Genomic DNA, 21,282 nt, shown 5'->3' on the forward strand with positions numbered 1-21,282 from the left:
TGAGACTCTTACAGGTTGCAGCGAGCAGTGTGCTGCAGCAGAATTCACTGCAACAGTCAGTTACAAATATTTGTACACCTGCAATGAAGTTCCATGATTGGGCAGGCCTACATGAAATAGTGAACCATCACTGCCCCCTGTGGTTAACTAAGTTCTCGCGCCTAGTGTCTAGGAGCTAGTGCTGCAGACGGGCATTCATTCAGGGATCCATGAAGAGGCACGGGGCGGCACGTACACATTTGGCAGAATTCCTCCGTGGAACGGTTCCTGGAGAGGCAAAGTAATCTGATATGTGTAATCAAGAGGGAAAGCGCCTTCTAAAACACGACGTTACTAGTATCTGCGAAATGTTGTACAGTGGACTAGTGGATCATTTTGTATCAAACACCTTTGATGTATTTGTAGTTTTGAACTAAGCTAGGTCTAAATAAAGTGCGGTGCGCTTTTTTGGGTGGTTTATTTTCCAAAGCTATGAATTCTCTAGTAATTACGAGGTTAAGCCAAGTTTGTAAATTAATAGACGAAGAGTCATCGACAATATTTTACACATAAAACGTTGTATTCCCTGTTGGACCTGTGAAAACTCCACGTACAGCTTTTGCAGGGCTGTTGGAAATGCACACACTTAAGTTGATCTGTTAAACTAATATCTCTGTCCGTGAAACCCTTTGATACGCCTTTACTTTATGTGGTTTAATTGTAGATGGGAGAGGCTTTAAAATACATTTCCCGAAATGCAATATTTCTTTACGCATTTAACTGGCGCAAGTCCTAGAGAAGTAGGGTATCCGATCCACATGCCAGTGGCGAAGATGATCAGGGGAATTAGATAATTAGCCTATGTTCTTCGGCTTGTATGTGCCGCAGAGACAATTATAAGAATAACCTTCTTGATCTCTTGTGTCTCCAGTTTAAAGAATGGATTTCTGTGCGTAACAATATTTCTATACAAGGCATTTGTGTTGATGCACGGACACGCTGACGTTAAGTTACGCAGGCGACAGTAAACGAAGAGACCCACGCCGAATTGTTGTCTGCTTTAAATTGGTATTTTGTTGAAGGTATTGGAAGCCTGTTGTCAACTTGTCGCACAATCAAGTCATGAGTAAAAGAGAAGGTAATATGTCTTTGTTTTAATGAGACATACGACGCATACGGGCATTTCTACCACTATGCTCGTTAGCGTTTGTTGGCTTGCTAGCATCATTCCATGTTTACACACATCATACCACCTAAGTTACATCTAGCTACAAAGTACCATAATACGGATGTCTGTGTTTTTGGCCATTTTCGGAGTTCCGAGCTCAGTCATGGAACCTGTTTACGTCGTGTTCTCTTCAGGGGAAGGATGTCCCCGCAAAAGGAAGACCGATGTTACACAGACACAAAAGAACGATCAACGTGAAACTTCTAACATCAACCCATCTTCAGCTGTGCTATCTGCTTTCAAAGGTAAAGGGAGGGAGATCTAGTAAGCCCAGTCATAGTTCTACATTGTTGAATGCCATGAGTCGATACCATAATGTCCCATTATAAGGTAATAAAGAGATGTGTACAGAATAACTGGGTTTAAATAAAAGTTGACCATAAAATATGGACATGTAGAGAATTTTGTAATGTAAAATGACCCACGTTGACAACTGAAAAGGTTTTTCTTTTCTTAACTCTTCAACACTTAAGGTGTCTTATCTTTGGACTCAGTTTAACACTTGGATGCATGCAATGTATCTGCCATGTCAGTATTTCAGCAGGAGCTTGATACCAAACATGACAAGTACGAGCGATTGGTTAAGCTAAGTCGTGACATCACAATTGAGAGCAAGAGGACCATTTTCTTGCTTCACAGGGTTACCAGGTAAGAACTTCTCGCTATCTTGTTCGAAATCAGAATGAAAATGGTTAACATCAATATTTGTTGTTCAGTGCTTATGACTTTTATATGACCACAAACAGTGACATGCTAAAGTTTTGGTACCTCTGGTCAAAATTTCTGTTACTGTGAATATGTAAGCAAGCAAAATATGACCTGATGTTCAAAAGGCATACATTTACAGATGAGATATCTCCAATGGTAAATGCCTTTTGCAGCCAATCAAGAGTATTTAAATTATGCATGGCTCTGCATGGCTGCAACACAAACCCAATGCATGATCGATTCATCCGGCCATGCTTAACAGTTCTTTTAATTAAATTTGAAAAAAAAAAAAATCTTGAAAGAAATGTTTCATTTTTAACCTGCCTTTTGTCTTTTAGAGATCAGTTCATCTTCTACTCACTGAACTATTCACAGTAACAGAAACTTTTGCATGCCACTATATACCCAACCTCTTCTATAAAAGATGTAGGACCTGTCTACCAAACAAATAATGTAAATGTCATAATACCTCCAGTGTCCCAAATGTGGAGGAGGTGTTGGAAGAAGCAGATGGAAAGCTGGATGCCGTGAGGCAGAAGATCGGGCAGATCGCTGAAGAGCTGAGAGGGGAGGACTTGTATCAATTCCACAGAGCTTTCACCCCTGGTGAGTGCACAAACACGAGTCCCTGCTGGGCTTACACTGCCCAGTAGAAATACCTGTCAATGCCATTTTGTCCAGTATAGTTCCAGTTGGGCCTATGAAGGCATAGTGCTGAATCAAAATGAAATGTTTGCAATTTTGTATTGATCAGACAGGGTTTTTTGTTGTATTAAATGAATTGGGCTACTTTATTAAATGCAATTTATTAACTAATTTGTTGATTTAACATCAAAGTGGTTGCAGCCTGAAGGTTCACACAATTAATGCAGACTGGGGCAAGTTTCCCTCCCCTTCTGTTTTCTTTCTGATATTGAACTGGAATGGAATGGGAGTCATTTTCTGAGGGCACCCAGTTCACATGTACTCCATGCAAATCCAACTATAGATAAAGCCCACTTGCCACCCTATCAGCACTTTCTTCTGCACTCTTCAGTGGAGACGTGAGGTCTGCTGTGTTTCTGAGGAAGCCATCAAGGAGGGAGGGGGCATTCTAGCTGATAGCATTTTAGCTGATAGCCAGTTGGTGGGAAGTGGTTTTTAGATTATGGTCTCAGGGAAATCACTGATGCATCCCTTGCGACGTGGCCAGTGGTACTTCCTATCAATTAGGTTTTTTTTTTTTTTCTCAATGTTTTCAATTTTATTGTCTTTATTAGATTGTGTGGGAGCTCTATAATGTGTACACTCTCACGCGAAAGCTGATAAAAACCGGCTGGACTGGACGGCTACAGTTTAATGGTGTTGTTTTTGCAGCAGGACCATTATGGATATTGCGGGGCTAAATTTGACAGTAATTGCCACTGATATGGGGAGCTTTGATGAGTACGCCAGACAGCCGACAAACCACTTTTTATGGTGTAGTGTGATCTCTGCAGGTTTAAACACTGATGGTCTTTTCTCTTTGGCCCTAGACTAGCTCAGTTGCATTAAAGCATATCAAAATGAGCTTCCGTGTTCACGTTTTATCACATGATAATGTGCTTCCGTGTTCACGTTTTATCACATGATAATGTGCTTGCGTGTTCACGTTTTATCACATGATGATGTGCTTGCGTGTTCACGTTTTATCACATGATGATGTGCTTCCGTGTTCACGTTTTATCACATGATAATGTGCTTGCGTGTTCACGTTTTATCACATGATGATGTGCTTGCGTGTTCACGTTTTATCACATGATGATGTGCTTCCGTGTTCACGTTTTATCACATGATAATGTGCTTGCGTGTTCACGTTTTATCACATGATAATGTGCTTCCGTGTTCACGTTTTTGGGTGTTGCTTGAACTTGTGTGTGACAGTTTTGTGCATGTGCACGAACAGAGATATTGGGTTTGTGTGGTGTCAAATGTCTGTCTCATGAGTTTGTTTTACATGAGCCTTTTACAGGAATTCTTCTTCTTCAGTATGCAGTGACAGTTGTGTATTGCAAGAAAAGGTCCCCTTTTATGCAGCAACTCTGTGTGATGAAGGAAATATGTTTCCTACTGCAGATCATAACTGGTGTGTTTGGTATAGTTATTGCATTAAGTTCTGTGTGACGATATGCCGTCACTACAGATGAGTGTGCTCTGACTGCCGTGCCATCATCTTTGGTGTTGCGGTCCGAGTGCAAGTTTGGCACCCCGTGGACTCAGGGTAGGTTCAACTCTGGTTGGGGTGACTTCTCTCTCCCCTTCGCTACATGCTGCCACATTTAAATATCTGACTGACATGCTAACCTCAGGGTGTATAGGAGATGGTGTTGTGTTATGTCATGGCCAGTGATGCCCAATGGAGAATGACTTTGCTTGCCCATACGTACTGAACAGGTCTCATTTAGCAGCATCAGGTAACCATGGGTATTTAGTGGACGTGCTTTAAACATGCACTGTCCCTTGTGTGATGAGCTGTTTCCGATGTGGATGCAGAGTTCAAGCAAGCAAACAAAAACATTCAGTATGTATTAACATACATGATGCCTTATCAATTATGCTGTCTCAAGAGAGGTCCACTAGACCTGCACATGCTATTTGCCATGTTTTTACAGTGACTTTGCTGTGCCCCTAACAACATGGAGTGAAAGTCCATATTACTATAACCTAGTATGTGGGCACCAGTTGATTATTTAATCCTGATGTTGAAGGTATAGGCAAGTAACTCCTTTTTACATTTTAACCAACCCCCCCCAAAAAAGTTTGGAAACGTTTTTTTCGGTCGATTATTCCTCCCCTTTAATAATACCAATTGGTATTGAATTGTATATCGTTGGAAAGCCTGATTAGTCACCTTTACAACGAGGTACAATTTATAAGGATTGTGCATTCGTGGAATGAGCAACACAGCTAACCGTGTGGGTAGCGGTCCAAATAAATGTGCCAAAACCCCCTGCAATATTCTTCTGTTGGTATTCACTCTTGTTTTGAGTTGCTTGGTGGATTTGATGATTCTCCCACAGTATTAAGGAAAAAACAACACATATTGACCATTTTTACACTTTATTCATTTTACACTGTCAAGGACCTCAGTAGCATGTGGATCGTGCATTCGTGGAATGAGCAACACCGCTAACCGTGTGAGTAGAAGCCCAAAAATGTTTGCCAAAATCCCCTGCAATATTCTTCTGTTGGAATTTAGTGAGATATTGGAATGAGATTCTGGAGCCAGTGGCGATCCCATATCTGCAGAATCTGAGACCTTACTCCATCCTCCAGGATGACAATGCTCACCCCCACAGAGGCAGGATCATCACAGAATACCTCCAGAATTTGGGAGTGGAGAGGATGGAATGGCCTGCCGTGAGTCCAGACCTCAACCCAATTGAATACTTGTGGGATCAGCTTGGGCGTGCTGTACGTGCCAGAGTGACCAACGCAACCATGTTGGCTGACTTGCTACAAATTCTGGTTCAGGAATGGGATGCCATCCCACAGGAGGTGCCAAGCTGTTGTGGCTGCGTATGGATCTTCCACATGCTAATGAGGTCCCTGACAGTGCAAAATGAATAAAGTGTAAAAATGGTCAAAATGTGTTGTTTTTTTCCTTAATACTGTGGGAGAATCATCCAATCCACCAAGCAACTCAAAACAAGATTGAATACCAACAGAAGAATATTGCAGGGGATTTTGGCAAAAAAAATGTGGACCGCTACCCACACAGTTAGCTGTGTTGCTCATTCCACGAATGCACGATCCTTACAAATTGTACCTCGTTGTAAAGGTGACTAATCAGGCTTTCCAACGATATACAATACAATACCAATTGGTATTATTAAAGGGGAGGGATAATTGACTGAGGAAACGTTTCCAAACTTTTTTTGAGGAGTTTATAGCATACTCCCATCCAACGTGACTTACTGTACAGCTGGTACACTATATGGTTGATTTTTTTTGATTTCTCTCGATTCTCTTTTTTTTCACATTCATTTTGTGTTTTAATGCAAGCTGCATCGATTATTGCATTGTTCATAAAAAGGTCATAATTGTGACAAGGAAAATCTTTTTCTCTAATAAAAAATAGAGAAGGTAATTCATCTGTTGATTTTCTTTAATTATCAAACACAAAGTAGGAAGTGATTTGAGAGTAGCAAACTCAAATGTTTTAAAAATCAAGATGCATCGATAATCATTTTATCGGTTTAGAATTGATAATCAGTTTAGATTTGTTGACCTCTGAATCGGAATCGAATCGTGAGGTACTAGAGATTCCCACCCCTACTATGGTCAAAAGTATTCGGATGTCTGACCATTACACTTACAGGGACTGTAATGACGGTGTATTCAAATACGTTTAATATGGAGTTGGTACGCCTTTTGCAATTATAACAGCTTCAACTTTCTTTGAAGGCTTTCCACAAGATTTTGCAGTGTTTCTGTGGGAATTGGTGCCCATCATTTTGTAGAGCACTGATGTTGGCAATAGCCGTTCCAGTTCATCCCATGAGCTTGATTGAGGGTTGGGGTCAAGGCTCTGTGTGGGCCAGTCAAGTTCTTCCACACAGAACTCATCAAACCATGTCTTTAAAGTCCTTGCTTTGTGCACTGGGGCACAGTCATGTTGGAACAGAAAGGGCCTTCCCCAAACTGTTGCCAAAAAGTTGGTAGCATAGCATTGTCCAAAATGTCTTGGTATTCTGAAGCATTAAGATTGCCCTTCACTAGAGATAAGGGGCCTAGCCTAAACCCTGAAGAACGGCCCAATACCATTATCCCTCCGGTACCAAACTGGTATGGCCAAATAGTTTTGTCCATACAGTGTATATGATTTAATTGGTATGCCTTGGGTATTTGGCCCTATGACCTTGGTGTTGGCGTTACTATCTGCTTCCTCATGGTGTAAGGCATTAAGTGATATTCATGAAACGTCTACAGATCAACAACAGAGGCTGCCATGGAAACCACCTGGCTTTCTTACCTAATGGGATCAGTACTGTGTCAGTCAGTGTTTTGTGTAGGGACGTTTCAACATGGTGTTTTGCTTTCTGGGCCTCTGCCTCTCAAGACAACAAATGAAACGAGATTAAGCTAGGCTAAGGCCAGCAGTCCAGCAAAGAGCTACATGTGTATACCGTCTGAACACACACAGAGCCATTGGAAATGGAGAGTGTTGAGAACCATTGTTCAGCTAGCATGCACAACAAGAGTTACTGTGACAGTTGAGTCGACAGGACATAGAGGTCAACTGCTGGTCAGCATTTGGCAGGAACTTCTTTCTGGGCTTTTCTATTTACCCAGCCAAGCTATGCCAGGCGCCAACAGCCTAATGACAGCTGACTTTATCAGTGCTCTGCCTGAATGTTGGCATCAGGAGCCCTAGAGTGGCGGACAGGACCGCTGACTAACCATGTTTCCGCACGCACCAAATTTAACCTCTCCAGAGAGAGGGAGAGAGATATGATTAGCCTCTCTGTTCATTGGACACCAAAAAAAAAAACTAATCCTTCATTTTGGCTTGAAGTAGAATATCCTCCAGTGGCACAGTGGCTTATCATTTTAAAAGCTAAATCTTATTAGGGGACAGAGGTGTTCCCTTGGCTGCTGTCCAGTTGAGTATTAAGAGAGAGGATTATGGCTGACTTGGTGGTATCTGTAACCAGTGCATTTCAAATGACAAGGACTCTTGTAAACTCCGATAGTGTATTCTAAATGGATTATGTCCAAAATGTTGTTGCTTTACCAGTTCTAAACCTAAATACTTTTAGATGAGATGCACCAATGAAGCTGACATGATAATGTTACAGCGTTCCTATAAAGGTCAATTAAAGATGGAGTCTGTAATTCGGTTGTGGATATTGGCGCTCAACAGGCAATCAAATGAACACGCCTCTGGTGATCCATGTTAATTGGCATGGATTGTTTATGGCGTTCCAAGCCACTGTGTTTGGTTTGCTCTTTATAGAGACACAACACCAGAGTTTCTTTGAGTACAAACACTGAACGGACAGGTAGGCTGAGAAATTAGCTGAATTTCACCAAAAACATTTTGTGGTTTAATGAAAAGTAGGTTGTTGGTGACACAAAACCTTGGTAAACTGGTTGCCCTGTTTTGTATGCACTGTTAATAAACAAACTCAAATGACCCCTTTTTAATGATGCTCCCTTGGAATTTGAGTTTTGGATAGATGTGTGTTTGGTTAAGTAAACCTCTAAAGAGACGCGTGTGCTGAAGGATACCGCTGTATCCTCTTTGATAATCTTATCACTTTATCTGTTTGGAGAGCCAACCCCAAGGCTCATATGGATATAGCTGGGAAGTTCACTGCAGCCTGAGTCATTGAGCATGAAGACTGCGAAAAGACAGACAGTGAATGAAGAAAAGGTGGAAGATGAATGGGATGACAGTCTTTCCTTGTTTGTTAACCGTATATGCTGAAGTTGGCATGGGTTTAAGAGATAAGAATCCCTTTGATGTTAATTGTAGCTGTTAAACTTCCACAGACTTGTTTTTCTGGCCAGGTGATATAACCTTGTGTTTAATGTTGTGGTTTGTGCAATAAAAGTTTTGGCACATGGCAGGCCATAGAAAGCTGCAGCTTTCTGCTTCATCTTCCTCAGGTCTTTCTTGAAGCTTCTGTTGCTCAAATCCAGCCAATATGGTCTTTGTTTCAACCAGAAGTAGTCTGACTTATCCACAATTTTCAGTTTCAATTTATAACAAAATTCCAATATTGAAAAAAAAAATGGCATTTGTAACATTTCTTGGAATTTGAAATTGAAGCTTATGTGAGTATATTTTATAATGGGATTTGTGATGTGGTTTTGCCACCACCTGTGTGTTCATGTATCACATTTCCATCCTTTGCAGGCATTCAGGAGTATGTTGAGGCCGTATCTTTCCAGCATTTCATAAGACATCGCACCCTGATCAGCCTGGAGGAGATCAATGCCAGGCTGGTCTTCATGAAGGGCGAGAAGGCAGAGGCCAAGGTACCCCTCTCATAGTGGTCTACCATATACACACACAATCTATCTCTCAGTGACATCACATGATGCCTCATATTTGCTTCAGCAGTTAAAAAGACATTGGTGTTCCCAGAACAGGACCGTATGTAATATGTACAGGAAGAACTTGGTCACTGCATAGAGATCCATGCTCTAGTTTCTCATTAGGTTCAGTCTTCAGTGAAGTTGCCCCTATGCAACAACAATGCTGTTGTTGTTGTTATTATTTGTATTATTCATTATTGTTAATTGTTGCCTGTATATTCTTGCTTACTCTCTTGTACAATGGCATAGTTTCTCTCAAGCTTCGCAGTGCCTTTCTATCACCCATTTTTTATATATTTTTTGCTGAGCTTCATACAGTATTTCTGGCACGTACCCTTCTTGCTTTCACTGTCTTTACTCCTCCTCCTCTTTTCTCTGTCTGTTTACTTCCGAAAAGAAGTGACTACGTTTTTAAAAGCACTTGCACCCTGCTTATCAGATGGGCAAGAATGGCTATCTCTGCATTCTATTTTGAGCGAGGGACGATGAATGACTGCACTGATGGTTCTGTGAGGAGATCTGTTGTTAGGCCCCAGGCCAAACAACCGGGGGATATTTTTGGATGCCTCTACTACGTGCTTACTTTGACAGGAGCACTGACATCTTTTTTTGTTGTTTGTTTTGTTATGTGGTGTAGATGTAATCTACAATGTAATTTCCCTATGAAATGCCTGAATAGAGTTTTATTTGAGGTTGCAACTTAAAAATATCATTGGCAATAACAGACAAATTAAATGCTAATAGTAATATTTATGACGATGATGAAAACGAATATTTAAACAATAATATTTATGTTTCTTAGCTTACCATGATGTTAGGCATTAGGGCTGAAACGAGTACTTGAATAGTTTGATTACAAAATAATCTAAGGCTTTGTTTAATTCATATCGCCAAAGTCCCTCTATTAAACAGTCTATCATTTTAAAAGGCCTGTCATGTTCCGTAACACACTTTTGATATTGTTGTTTAAAATCGCAAGGGTACTTTGTATCCAATTAGTTTAGTAGATGAAATAATTGATAGAATACTCAATTCCATAAATATTTTGGGTAGTTGTAGCCCTATTAAGAATGTTTGTTATTGCATTGCAAAATATTCAGAATACAACCAAACACAGTGAGAAATATATATATATTTATATGTTTTTTTAATGGTTTGAATGAGCAGAGTGTTAGCATGTGCACATGTGAAGTAGGCATTGAGCTCAATTGTTGAGTTCAATTTCATTAAACTGCCTTATTGTTAGTCCTCCCAATATGTGTAGTCAGTTTTTGTGAGGGCACAGTGTAAAGTTATCAACCCGCATCCCTATTCTCTACAACAGAGTGACCAGGTCGTGACCCCATGCCAAGACCCGGCTGTCCTGACCTTCCAGGTGACCCCCACCGACTACCTTCTGGGCGTGGCCGATCTGACGGGCGAGCTGATGCGCATGTGCATCACCAGTGTAGGCAACGGCGACATGGACACGCCCTTCCAGCTGGGCAGCTTCCTGCGCGAGGTGCACGACGGCTTCGCCTTCATCGGCAACACGGGGCCCTACGAGGTGTCCAAGAAGCTTCACACACTCCGCCAGAGCCTGGCCAAGGTGGAGGATGCCTGCTACACCCTGCGCGTGCGCGGCTCCGAGATCCCCAAGCACATGCTGGCCGACGTCTTCTCCAGCAGGGCCGTGCTCCTGGACACAGACGAAGGCATGGGCTAGCTAATTCAAACTGAGCTTCTCCACTCCTGTGCTATAAGTATTATTATGTTCTGCTTAGCCGGAGCATTCATGCATGTTTTCCATATGTGTCCAGTTAGGTGGTATTTTGTTGAAGCCGTTATTTTGTTTGTGGGAGGGTGAAGCTCTACTTGCTGGGTGTAACCTCCAGTTAGACGTGGAGACTGTTGTTGAAAAGTGCATTGTTTTTTGTTGTTGCAAACTGGTCTTCATACTGATGTAAATGTGATGTATCTTGTTTAGTTTATCAGTTGATGTATTTGCATCGGAATGCAGCAGTGATATGACCTGCAATGTAAATTACTTTTTAATTAAAACACTTTTGTTACAAACAGTTTTTTTTTTCTCTTTTGTGTACTAAGGTGAGTGTGGATTTGTGTCAGATGAGGATTTTTCCCTTTCTTGTTTGCATGTGTATTTCTGTTCTGTTGTATATTTTCTTCCTTCTCTATCTCTTGCTGATAATCTCAGGTAGGCGCTGTCATTGTCCTAGGCAGTTTTCGTTGTTGCCATGAGATACGCCTGACTTGAGAGTGAGGTACGTGCTCGGCTGTTGGCGTGTTGTGAGTGCCACACATACCAGTCCGCCCAGGAGCGTGGCGCTACCCGGATGCCCCCTCCAACCCTCCCTTACTCTGTCTTGCCAGTGGGCATGACCATGCCTTTCTGCCAAGTGCCAACCTGGAATGATTGGATTTCCGAGTAAGGAGAGCTACAGTCGTATCAATTTCCTTTGAAATAGGCAACAATTGATTTAGTTCATCAGTCAATTGTTCAGATAATGGATGATGGAGTTTGCTTGTTTTCCATATTTGTTTTGTGTATGCATTCTCTTTGCATTTTAGATATTGTACATTGTGTATATCGGAAGTTAAAATCCGGAAGAATTGTATTGGACCTGGTTACTGAGAGATAACATAATCCCTGATTTCCTTGCTATAAGTAGCACTGCATGTTTCAGATTGTTCTGGAAATACATCTATAAATATTCTATGATTCACATTCCAGAGCATCCATAACATGCTGTGGATTTAGATTTCTTCCCCCCTGTCAAAACATGAAACGGAGGACTGGTGCCCACCTTGGACTGTTGGAACATGAGCACAGAGATGGCTAATAATTCACAGAGTTGTTTTTCGTCATTAAGACAAAGCACAAAACCGGAGAGTTAGGCTCCGGGTCTGAGGGGCACCGCGTGTGAATGCTAGCATTTAAACCCAGAACAACATGCTCTCTGTTTGGCGGGTAGTTTCCCAGTTGGCAGCTGCTGGGTCTATCAGGCCCTTGACCGTTTTCAGTGAGTCAACATTTTGAGTTTGTGGTTTTAACGTTGAGTGACTTAAGTATCTCTGTATACATTTGTTTTAATATTGTCGAGATGAGAAATGCTTGACACAATCTATCTGAAAGTGTGTGTATGTGTGTGCGCGTAGGCTATGTGAGTGAATGATTTAAGTATGCCATCTAGTGGAGAAAAGCATCTATATATTTCAATGTAACCACACGACTTTTTACAGGTAATTATTTTTTAGTTAGCTAAGTAAGCAACTTCTGTATGTTATAAAATGACCAATTTCCGATGTATGTTAATACAATGACAATAAAGGCTTTTCTGTTTCTATACGTTTTATGTGGTGGCTAGCAGTGATTGCTATAGACCTGTAATCAGAAAGAAATATTATTAAGCAATATAGTGGGAGTGGGGTAGGTAAGGGATAATCCCACGGGTGGTGTTCGGCCGTAGCCACCGAGTCCGCAGGCCGAGTGGCGTAGGCAACAACACCCGTGGGATTATCCCTTACCTACCCCACTCCCAAGAGTGCTATATTTATTATTAACTGTGAAAAGTCCCGTAACTGTTGGTATGTTGACGAATAACCTATAGCATGGAACGTCTCTCGTCCAATCAGAAACAGCTAAATTACGCGATAGAACCCAATTGTTTTATAATCATATGAAGGGGAGGGGGGGGGGGGATTAAGATGCCAAGTATAGGTGCCTTGAGTCTAAATATAAAGACACATAGTAAAGCATCAAAGTTGACCATGTCCCCTTTCCTGACTTGCATCCTGGTGAGAACTTGTGCGCCCTTCTCAAACATGAGACTAGTGAGGGAAGACAATACACCTATTTGAACAACCTTTGGGAGCCAATAGTCGTTGCTTCAGCAAAAGTTGGTCAGGAACAGATCAAGAAACTGACAGTCTCCACGGATGGAAGGCGTATGGCAGTTATTGAAAAAAAGGGTGGCTATCTGTGGCTATCTGTTATCTGTTTACAGTTTTCATGCCAAGGTGCTTTCCACTCTCTCTTTCCAAGTAACAGCAGGATAAAGCTATAACTAAGTAAACAGGGTAATCACAACTACATAGACAGCTTTGTGAAATGAACAGATGTTGTTTTTTTTTGGGGGGGGGGGGAGAGAATAACTACTAACCCATCTCTAGTTCTATTAATCTGTCTGTTGCCTGCGCAATTTGGATACCTGTCGCTTCACTACTGTCAGAGAAAAATATATACACTAAGCTACACCTTGGTTATTGTGTGCGTGTGTTGGGCCTTTATGTGATATTGTGGCTACAGTTTTTGTCATAGCTCTGTGCCTTTCACTCATCTGCCAACCTCATACTGAGAACTTCACAAGAGAGGAACTCAAGTGCTTGTGCTCTGAAGTCAGCTGATTTCATGGTCAGTCTTCCTGCCAGTGGTCAGCCTTGTTCCCCAAAGCCAGTGGCCTCAGGCGCTAGTCACAATTAGCTGGTCAGCAGACCACGCTTGATGCTGTGCTGCACATAAGATCCTCAATGCAGTGGGGATGCGTGGCCAGACACGGCAGTGATGATTACAAAGAGCAGCTCTGTTCGCTCATGGCAACAGTCCGCTGCTTGCCTCTGGGAAGAACACCATCAGAAGTAAGAGTTCAGTCAGGCTGAAAGACTGACTAAAAGGATGGAAGACATAAACATGGATAGTTGAGGAGAAGGGAGTTAGACCTCTTTGGAACTTTTTTTTTCCACTCCCTTACTGTAGCCTAATGAAGAAGTCCCATATCCTCATTTCAGACTATCAAAATTGAATTTGAAACATCGTTTTTTTTTTTTCATTACATTTTCGTTTAATTGATTTGCTATTGCTTAATAGTTTTCAGTACATGCTCACAGCTCTGAATATAAAGACAATTTTGCAACAGTTTAACATTTGCTCTTAATGGTAAGCACATAGGCCTACAATCTACTCTGCTGCCAATCGGCAGAGGATCTCCGCTTCAGCGTAATTCTAATGGATTTCCCGTGCAGCCAGTGAGGAGATGGCTGAAAGGAACAAGGAGTCAAATTCCAATACACGTAGGAGGAACTCCCACATATTACCACGACACATAGACACATAACGGATCAGAGGGCAGAGGGGTGCCCTCTCCCGTCCAACGAACACAAGACCAGTTATCAAATTAGAGCAACGGTGCGCTTTAGTCTGTGGACTGGCTTTTCTTTTGCTTTCGGTCTGTCCCTGTGCTGTCTGTCAGATTTGACTTTTGACCGACGTGTTGGCGATATCTTTGGGAACAATCTAGACTCTGAACGTCATTATTTGGGTGCCTTTGTGTTTTAGGATTTTTCAAATAGAAGCGTTTTATCAACTCTCTTTGACACTCTGCCACCTTGTCTGTTTTCTTTTCAATCGGGAGACGCAAATGTGGTCTGCATTTTATGGGAAAACTCTATCCTACTAACGGAAATGAGCTCAGTGGCGTAGTTGCAGTGCTCGCACGAACCATGCCAGTGGAGGATTCTGTTGAGGAAAACGTTAAGGTTCTCTAACCCTTCGTCAAGATGTTCGCCGGGATGGTCACACTGGAATGTCAGAACACATCGATGGCAAACGCCGACGGCATTCACTGTCGCCGGTGTGCGGCACTTATGGATGGTAATAGTGCTTTCTCTTCTTTTTTACTCCCCCTGTGTTCATGTTAGTTTTGAAACAGCGTATCTTGAAGTATCAATTTCAATAAATTAGAGAGATCGTCCCATTCCTCGAACTTACGTCCACGTCAGTTTAGCCTATATGAAATATCTGTCAAATATATACCTAGGCCTGATACCGAAGTGCTATAAAATAATGCATTGACGAAGTTACTTTTCAGTACAGACATTGGTAATTAAAAAAATGTAGCCTACTTTACTACATGACTCACGTCTAAATTGGAATTGGGGAGGTAGACTTAAAATGTGCGGTGAAAGTATGGCTTATTTAATGTTATTGAGTGTCAAGGAACTAAATTATATTATTAAGTTTAAAGGATGCATTTCTTGCCCAATTACCAGTCCTGTGCAACTCTTATTGTGCCCGTGACTGCACAGTGTGCCTTCTGATTTAACCCATTTAGCCTACTTTAGCTATTGCGGACAGGCTTTACATGTGTTTGTACTTACAATTATTGCCAGGTCACCAAAAGTGGATCAATACAGTTTATTGACATATAGGCCTGTTGTCATGCATATTCGTCAGTAAGCTACTGAAGACCTGAATCAGAGTAGGCAAAACAAAGGGCATTTTTATCAGAACTGTTGAGAAATTCTAATGAAGGTTTTAGAGTCAGCATAAGATCTTTCCAATGACAATACCCCTCAGAACCCCTTCTTTGAAGGTTGCTTTAAGAAACAATGTTATTTCTGCTCCCAACATGGTGAGGAAATCCAAATATAATAAATCAAAGTGAACATTTTAGATAAGATTTTCTTTCAAATAATCCCACCTTGACATAACTTCAAAGGATGTTTAACCAAGCCAAGTATTTGCTGAACCTTGCGATTTTCCAAACCAAAATGTCTTGTTGTCGTGTAAGTATCGTGTGTCATATGCTGACTGCTCTGGCAGTCAGAATAAACCTGAAACCTTAAGGGACTTCTTCAGCATGTGAGAGGATTAGGGCAAGCAGACACTCTCAGGCTTATTAGTAGCATACGATGCCTGCTGTTAGTGAGCCATACCTGACACGCATATACTTTTCTTAATCCTCCCTAAAGTTATTACCCTAAACACCTGACTTTTGTTATGGCAGAGGCAATATTTGCCAGATAAAGGACCTCAGTGAAGGTATTTAATAAAATACTAATACTGATGCTAATCAGAGGGATTTGTTTGCCACCTGTGTAACAGTGTGGATTCCCTCTTAAGTCCACTTGAGTCAGTTTTGTTTCAGCAGCTCCCTTGATGCACAGCTTGCTAAAATAGATGCCATGGAATGAGTAGCAGACAAACTTATCCCTGGGAAACTCTGTGTTGATTCAAAACATTTCAGCTGGCTTATGTCCCTCTTGTGTCTGAAGAGGAAGTGCGTATGCGGCAGTGCCAAATCAGCAACGGAAGGAATTCCATCGCCGAGTCGAGACGCTCACTCAATATTAAATGCACAAATTAATTAAATCCGGCGTCTCGTAAACACACTTAACCAAGAAAGGGCCAATTCCCTCTTAAACAGCTTCTCAATAGAAACCTGAATATTGTCTTTATTTTCATTTATTTTAAGTAAGATTTTGGTTTGACTTGGACATAGCAGTTTAAACAAACAAACAAATTGAACAAACACATTGATAAACAAACAAAGTCAAAGATGGAGGCTGTCTCCATGTACCCCCTTGTATGTTTTCCTCTCTCTAGCCACATCTCATGTTTCAAAAAGGTGGAAAAAAAAGTTGAGAAAAATATCCACTCTCACTTCCTCTATTTATGTGGCTTTGCTGTAAGCGACAGTTTGGGTTGTCCTGAGCTATAGCTTCAAAGACGAGCCATGCCCACACAAGATTGTGTGTCTGAGACAGATGCGTTTGCTCCTCAAACTCTCTTTTTTTTACGAGCTCCTCCACATTCCTGCACTCTTGTGCTGAAGAACTGCAATCAGCCAATGGGAAGGCTTGTTTTAACAGAGGGGGGTCTGGCAAGGCCTCTTTAATCATCTAAGGTAAATACATGGACATCTCTCAAGAGAACCCCTGCTTTCTCAAGCTGACTGGCTCTGCAGCATACTACTATGCTAATTCCTTGCATCTCTTGGCAGTATCAGTTGTATCATTGGAGTTAGCCATTTGCCACTCGTCTTTGAGAAACAAACATTAATGCAATTTATGAATGTGAAGCAAGACACAGTGGGGTTGCTATGAATACTGTCAAGCGTGAAGCAGTAGCAAGTTAGCAAGCAATAGCAACTGTGCCGTTTCTACTTGCTGTTGTTTTCTCTCAAGAACAACGCTACTTTTAAGTGAAACCAGAAAACTGCTGACTTCATAGTCAAGTGAAGCAGACTGCTCGTTAGACTGCTGCTAACAATGGGGGTGCTCTGCAGAAGTTCCCTTCCTTTTGCAGGGATTACAGACCCTTTTAAAACCGGTGTCAGTGCTCGTTTGACCAGCGTGAATGGTTATGTTTTTCACTTTCATCCCTCGGACGAAGCTAGGGGCTACACAATACCTGTGGCAGATGGAACATGGCGCAGCTCATGTTTCCCTTTGGGCTCATATGCTGTACGCTGAAACCCCAGTTTGCCTAGACTCTCCTAATGGAAGCCAGTGTAACATGATACACAGGGGTGCATCCTCTGGGGAGAGTGTACGGTGTGTGTGTGTGAGAGCGAGAGAGAAAGAGAGAGAGAGCGAGAGAGAGTCTGAGGCTGAGGCTGATAGAGAGAGAGACAGGCAGAAAGAGAGAATGAGTGAGAGAGAGAGAGAGAGATAGATAGAGAGAGAAAGGGAGAGACAGAGGGAGAGAAAGAGAAAGTCTGAGGTAGAGACAGGAAGAAAGCGAGTATGAGTGAGAGAGAGAGAATGGGGGTGTAGATGGATGAAAAGAGAGAGGGGTGGTCAATGCCCTCTCTTTGTCCTGCTGACTTCACTAGCTTCCTAAGAGGATGTTGATGGGGTTCCGTCTCAATTAACTCCCTCACCCCTCCCCTACTCTGCCGCAGAAGACATTCCTTTGTGGTGACATCATTAGACAGCGTAAAGGTCGTAAGGTTATTACTTTATGGACGTAGAACATTATTATGATTTATTAAGCTGTCGAAAGTAGTCAATGAACAAACAGTTTTTTGGTCATAAATATAGGCAATGACATTTATTGACAAACAAACCATTAAAAAATCATTATGCTTTTTGAATGACAAATTTGAACTTTTATGTAGGACTAAGTATTTTCTCCACCATCACCATTCAACCTGGTGTCTTCAACTGGGGTCTGGTCCTGTCGATGCAAGAGGGGTACATTACAGATGCCATCTCCAAAGTTACTAGAGGCCAAGGATCGATGGTCAATTAGAGAGAGACAGACGGAGAGAGAGAGGCATAAATGGAGTGTGTGTGTGTGTGTCTGTGTGTCTGTGTGTGTGTGTGTGTGTCTGTGTGTGTGTGTGTGTGTGTCTGTGTGTGTGTGTGTGTGTGTGTGTGTGTGTGTGTGTGTGTGTGTATGTGTGTGTGTGTGTGTTTGAGGAGGGGGGTACCACAGCTGCACACAGCACAAAGAGGCCGTTGAGGCTTCCACTGTGCCTCCTCTTGCAGTATTTTCTCACAGAGAACAAGACCAGCTCACACGTCTTTCAGTCTTTTGTGTTCGAATAGACAGTCCATGTTCCCCCAAAACAAGGACTGCCACATTAAATAAATCAAACGATCAAAATGGCCAAATGAATCTGTAATGCTAGTATAACTACATATCTCAAACATTTTCACTGTAAGACCAAAACTGATTACTTTCGCAACATGGCTTTGGACATGTGGCTCAATAATGTGCAAAAATGACTGTGTGAGTGTGGCATTTAGCAACAGCTGGATTATCTTTACACGTTCAGACACAGTGGTCATGCTCCATACTCACAGGCATTAGCTGTAGTTCCTCTGGCACATGCACATGGGATCCTCAGCTGTGTTCAGTGTCATTTGATACGTGCTGTGCCGTGACAAATCACATGAGTTTCCTAGCCCAGACACACAAGCGGGAAACTCCAGAACCAAAGTATGCATTAAGGTAATCAAGTGAATTCCTATGCCCCGTAATGTTAGGGTTAATGATTCTGTCGTTAGATCTCAGTTATGTGGCAATTATGTTTGGATATGTTGGTCTGGTTTCTTTTGCTTTTGGTGACAAAAAAGGAACATTAAAAACTGCAATGTAATCATGTTGCTCATGCATAGCAGTAGGTTGTTTCTTAATGCTTCATATCGACCCACTGAGGCTCCCTTTGTTCAGCTGAAACATCCCATAATAATTGGTACATGCACTACAGTATGGTTGTTCATGTCTGTTAGCAATGCAAAAATAAGATGATTGACAGTTAAATTGATAAGGAGCTATTCTGTTCATACTTTCACAGTTTCAATACAGAATAATAAGTAAAGTGTCGGTACACTGACTTAACGCAGCGGTTTCTTCATTCACCCTTGAGGTTTGATTTAACACAGTCTATAGTGGCACAGCCAGCCAGTGAACATCATGCTGTCTTCCTGTAATGTTTACCCATGATTGGGATTTGGCGTGAGAGTGCTAATCTGTAATCTCTGTGTGGACAGGTGGCCCAGGTGCCCCAGTGGGCAGTGCCTCCCGTAAGAGGTGCCAGCGGAGGCCAGGGTACATGCGGACAGACCTGCCCCGACAGCTGGGAACCACCAAAGGGGAGGAGGACAGAGCGCCCGGTCTGACCAACGGACAGCAGTCTGGAGCTGAGGCCCGAAAAGCCTCTGCTTCTTGCGCCAGGAGAGGTGGCCAAGTTAATGGTGTTTCGCCCATCAAGGCCAAGTGTCATCGACCACTGTCTGCAGAGGAGCAAGCAGACTCCCAAAACTATCAGATAAGGGGCTTTTCTTCCTCTCGGGAAGGCAGCTGTTCTGGCAGGAACTTGTCTAGTTCAGGCTCGCAGTCCTGCTCCTCGTACCACTCAGGATCTCCCCAGACCTCCCCACCGAAGGATACTTTTAACTCCAGCTTCAGCTTCATTCAGATGTCCCTGGATGCAAGGGAGAGCTTGGATGGAATGTTTACTGACTCTCTGTCTATAGACTCCTTAGGTCAACAGGCACCTGAACCTGCTTCATGTACACTTAATTCTCTAGCACTTGACCATGCACTAGGTAGCACACACAGACCCAAGCAAACAGGGCCTGAGTCAACAATAAGGGACCAATCACTATTGAGATCTAGAACTTCTAACCAATCATGGACCAGTTCTCAGTCCACAAACCAAACCTCAGGCACTCGGTCAGTCCCTGGAGGGTTAGCCTCTAAGGCCCCTGCCTCTGTCCCTGGTAAGAGAGGGGAGAAGGTGCAGGATTTGTTCCTGGGGGGTGAGTTGTGGACAGGGGCTGAAGTCATGCCCTGGAGCAGCAGTGAGAGGATGTCCCCCTCCACGGCCTCGGTAGACGCGAGGGAGAGTCCTCCTGACTCGGACAGCTGTTCCCTGGATAACGAGGCCACGTCCTCCCTCTCCATAGACTCATCTGATGCCGCCTCCGCGTCCTCGCTAACCTCAGGGTATGAGAGCACCACTCCATCCTCTGACCAGACCTGGGACGCTCTTCTAAAGAAGTATGATGGTGTGCTGCAGGAATGCCTGCAGAGCACCCGAACAAATACTAAGGTGAATACCCCTTCTCAAATCTAGATGCAATAGACACAAACAAATTGATAATAAATTAGGTATTAGTGGAGGGTAGAGAGGGGGGGAGATATGGGGAGATGGGGGGAGATATAGGTATATATATATAGAGAGAGATGGGGAGATAAAGAGAGAGAGATGGGGACATATAGAGAGGGAAATGGGGAGATAGAGAGAGAGATGGGGAGATAGAGAGCGAGAAATTAGGAGATAGAGAGAGATATGGGGGGAGAGAGAGAGAGAGATGGGGAGAGATGGGGGGAGACTCCACCTCATCAAGTGTCAAAGTGTCCTTGAGCAAAACACTGAGCCCCGAATTGCTCCTGATGTGCAGGTTGACAACTGTGATAGTAGCGTCGCCATCTGTGCATTAATGGATAGATGTCTGAGGCATTCAACTGTAAAGCACTTTGAGTGCTCTATGAGTAGAAAAGCGCTATATAAATGCAGTCCATTAACCATTGAAATATACAATGTTCAAGCTGCCTGAAAACACCATCTACATTTATATCTCACTGATTTTGACTATCACATAATTATTTGAGTTGTGTATACATTCTTAGGAAAGAAGTGGATATAAAATAGGGCTGTGAATATCATTTAAATCAGGAAAAAGTATAAAATTAGCATTTATATATATTTATATACATTTTTATCCTTGAACGCTACATCTGATTCAGCAATTTTGGCAAGCTTCGATAATAGAAGTGAATCACCATAGCCAACATAGTTCATTCCGTAAGATTTTCAATTGTTTCATAAAAACCCTACTATAACACTGGACTTCTAAAGCAAAGCACACTGTTTATTTGGGGAAAGTATATTTAGCTTTTACTTTAATGAACATTATAAAAATACAGAAAAATTAAGTTGTAAAAATATTAAAGTACTAATTCCGTCATAACAGTGGTATTGTTATTGTATTGCTGTCATCATGCTGAA

At 42.3% G+C, this 21,282-nt stretch overlaps 2 protein-coding genes across 2 annotated transcripts in view; both read left to right on the plus strand.

Moving 5' to 3' along the window:
* The first annotated feature begins 788 nt into the window (after positions 1–788).
* tsnax (translin-associated factor X) lies at positions 789–11,035 on the plus strand. The gene is made up of 6 exons (XM_080849411.1): positions 789–1,117; positions 1,342–1,452; positions 1,741–1,855; positions 2,391–2,521; positions 8,799–8,920; positions 10,305–11,035. The coding sequence occupies exons 1-6, from the start codon at positions 1,102–1,104 to the stop codon at positions 10,683–10,685; spliced, it is 876 nt and encodes a 291-aa protein (XP_080705537.1). The 5' UTR covers positions 789–1,101; the 3' UTR covers positions 10,686–11,035.
* A 3,357-nt stretch (positions 11,036–14,392) lies between these two features.
* Positions 14,393–21,282, plus strand: part of disc1 (DISC1 scaffold protein) — a 49,132-nt gene continuing 42,242 nt past the window's right edge. The window contains exons 1-2 of the mRNA XM_080849354.1: positions 14,393–14,627; positions 19,259–20,322. Of these exons, the coding sequence (XP_080705480.1) occupies positions 14,534–14,627; positions 19,259–20,322 (1,158 nt within the window). The 5' untranslated portion in view covers positions 14,393–14,533. The remainder of the gene's footprint in view (positions 14,628–19,258; positions 20,323–21,282) is intronic.

This window comes from Sprattus sprattus, assembly GCF_963457725.1.
Source record: "Sprattus sprattus genome assembly, chromosome: 12".
In the NCBI taxonomy this organism is placed as follows: domain Eukaryota; kingdom Metazoa; phylum Chordata; class Actinopteri; order Clupeiformes; family Clupeidae; genus Sprattus; species Sprattus sprattus.

Excerpts from the sequence above, each read along its gene's own strand:
- tsnax (XM_080849411.1), top strand. Across the intron at positions 1,453-1,740 it reads TGTGCTATCTGCTTTCAAAG|TATTTCAGCAGGAGCTTGAT; the intron begins GTAAAGGGAGGG and ends CTGCCATGTCAG. Across the intron at positions 1,856-2,390 it reads TTGCTTCACAGGGTTACCAG|TGTCCCAAATGTGGAGGAGG; the intron begins GTAAGAACTTCT and ends TAATACCTCCAG.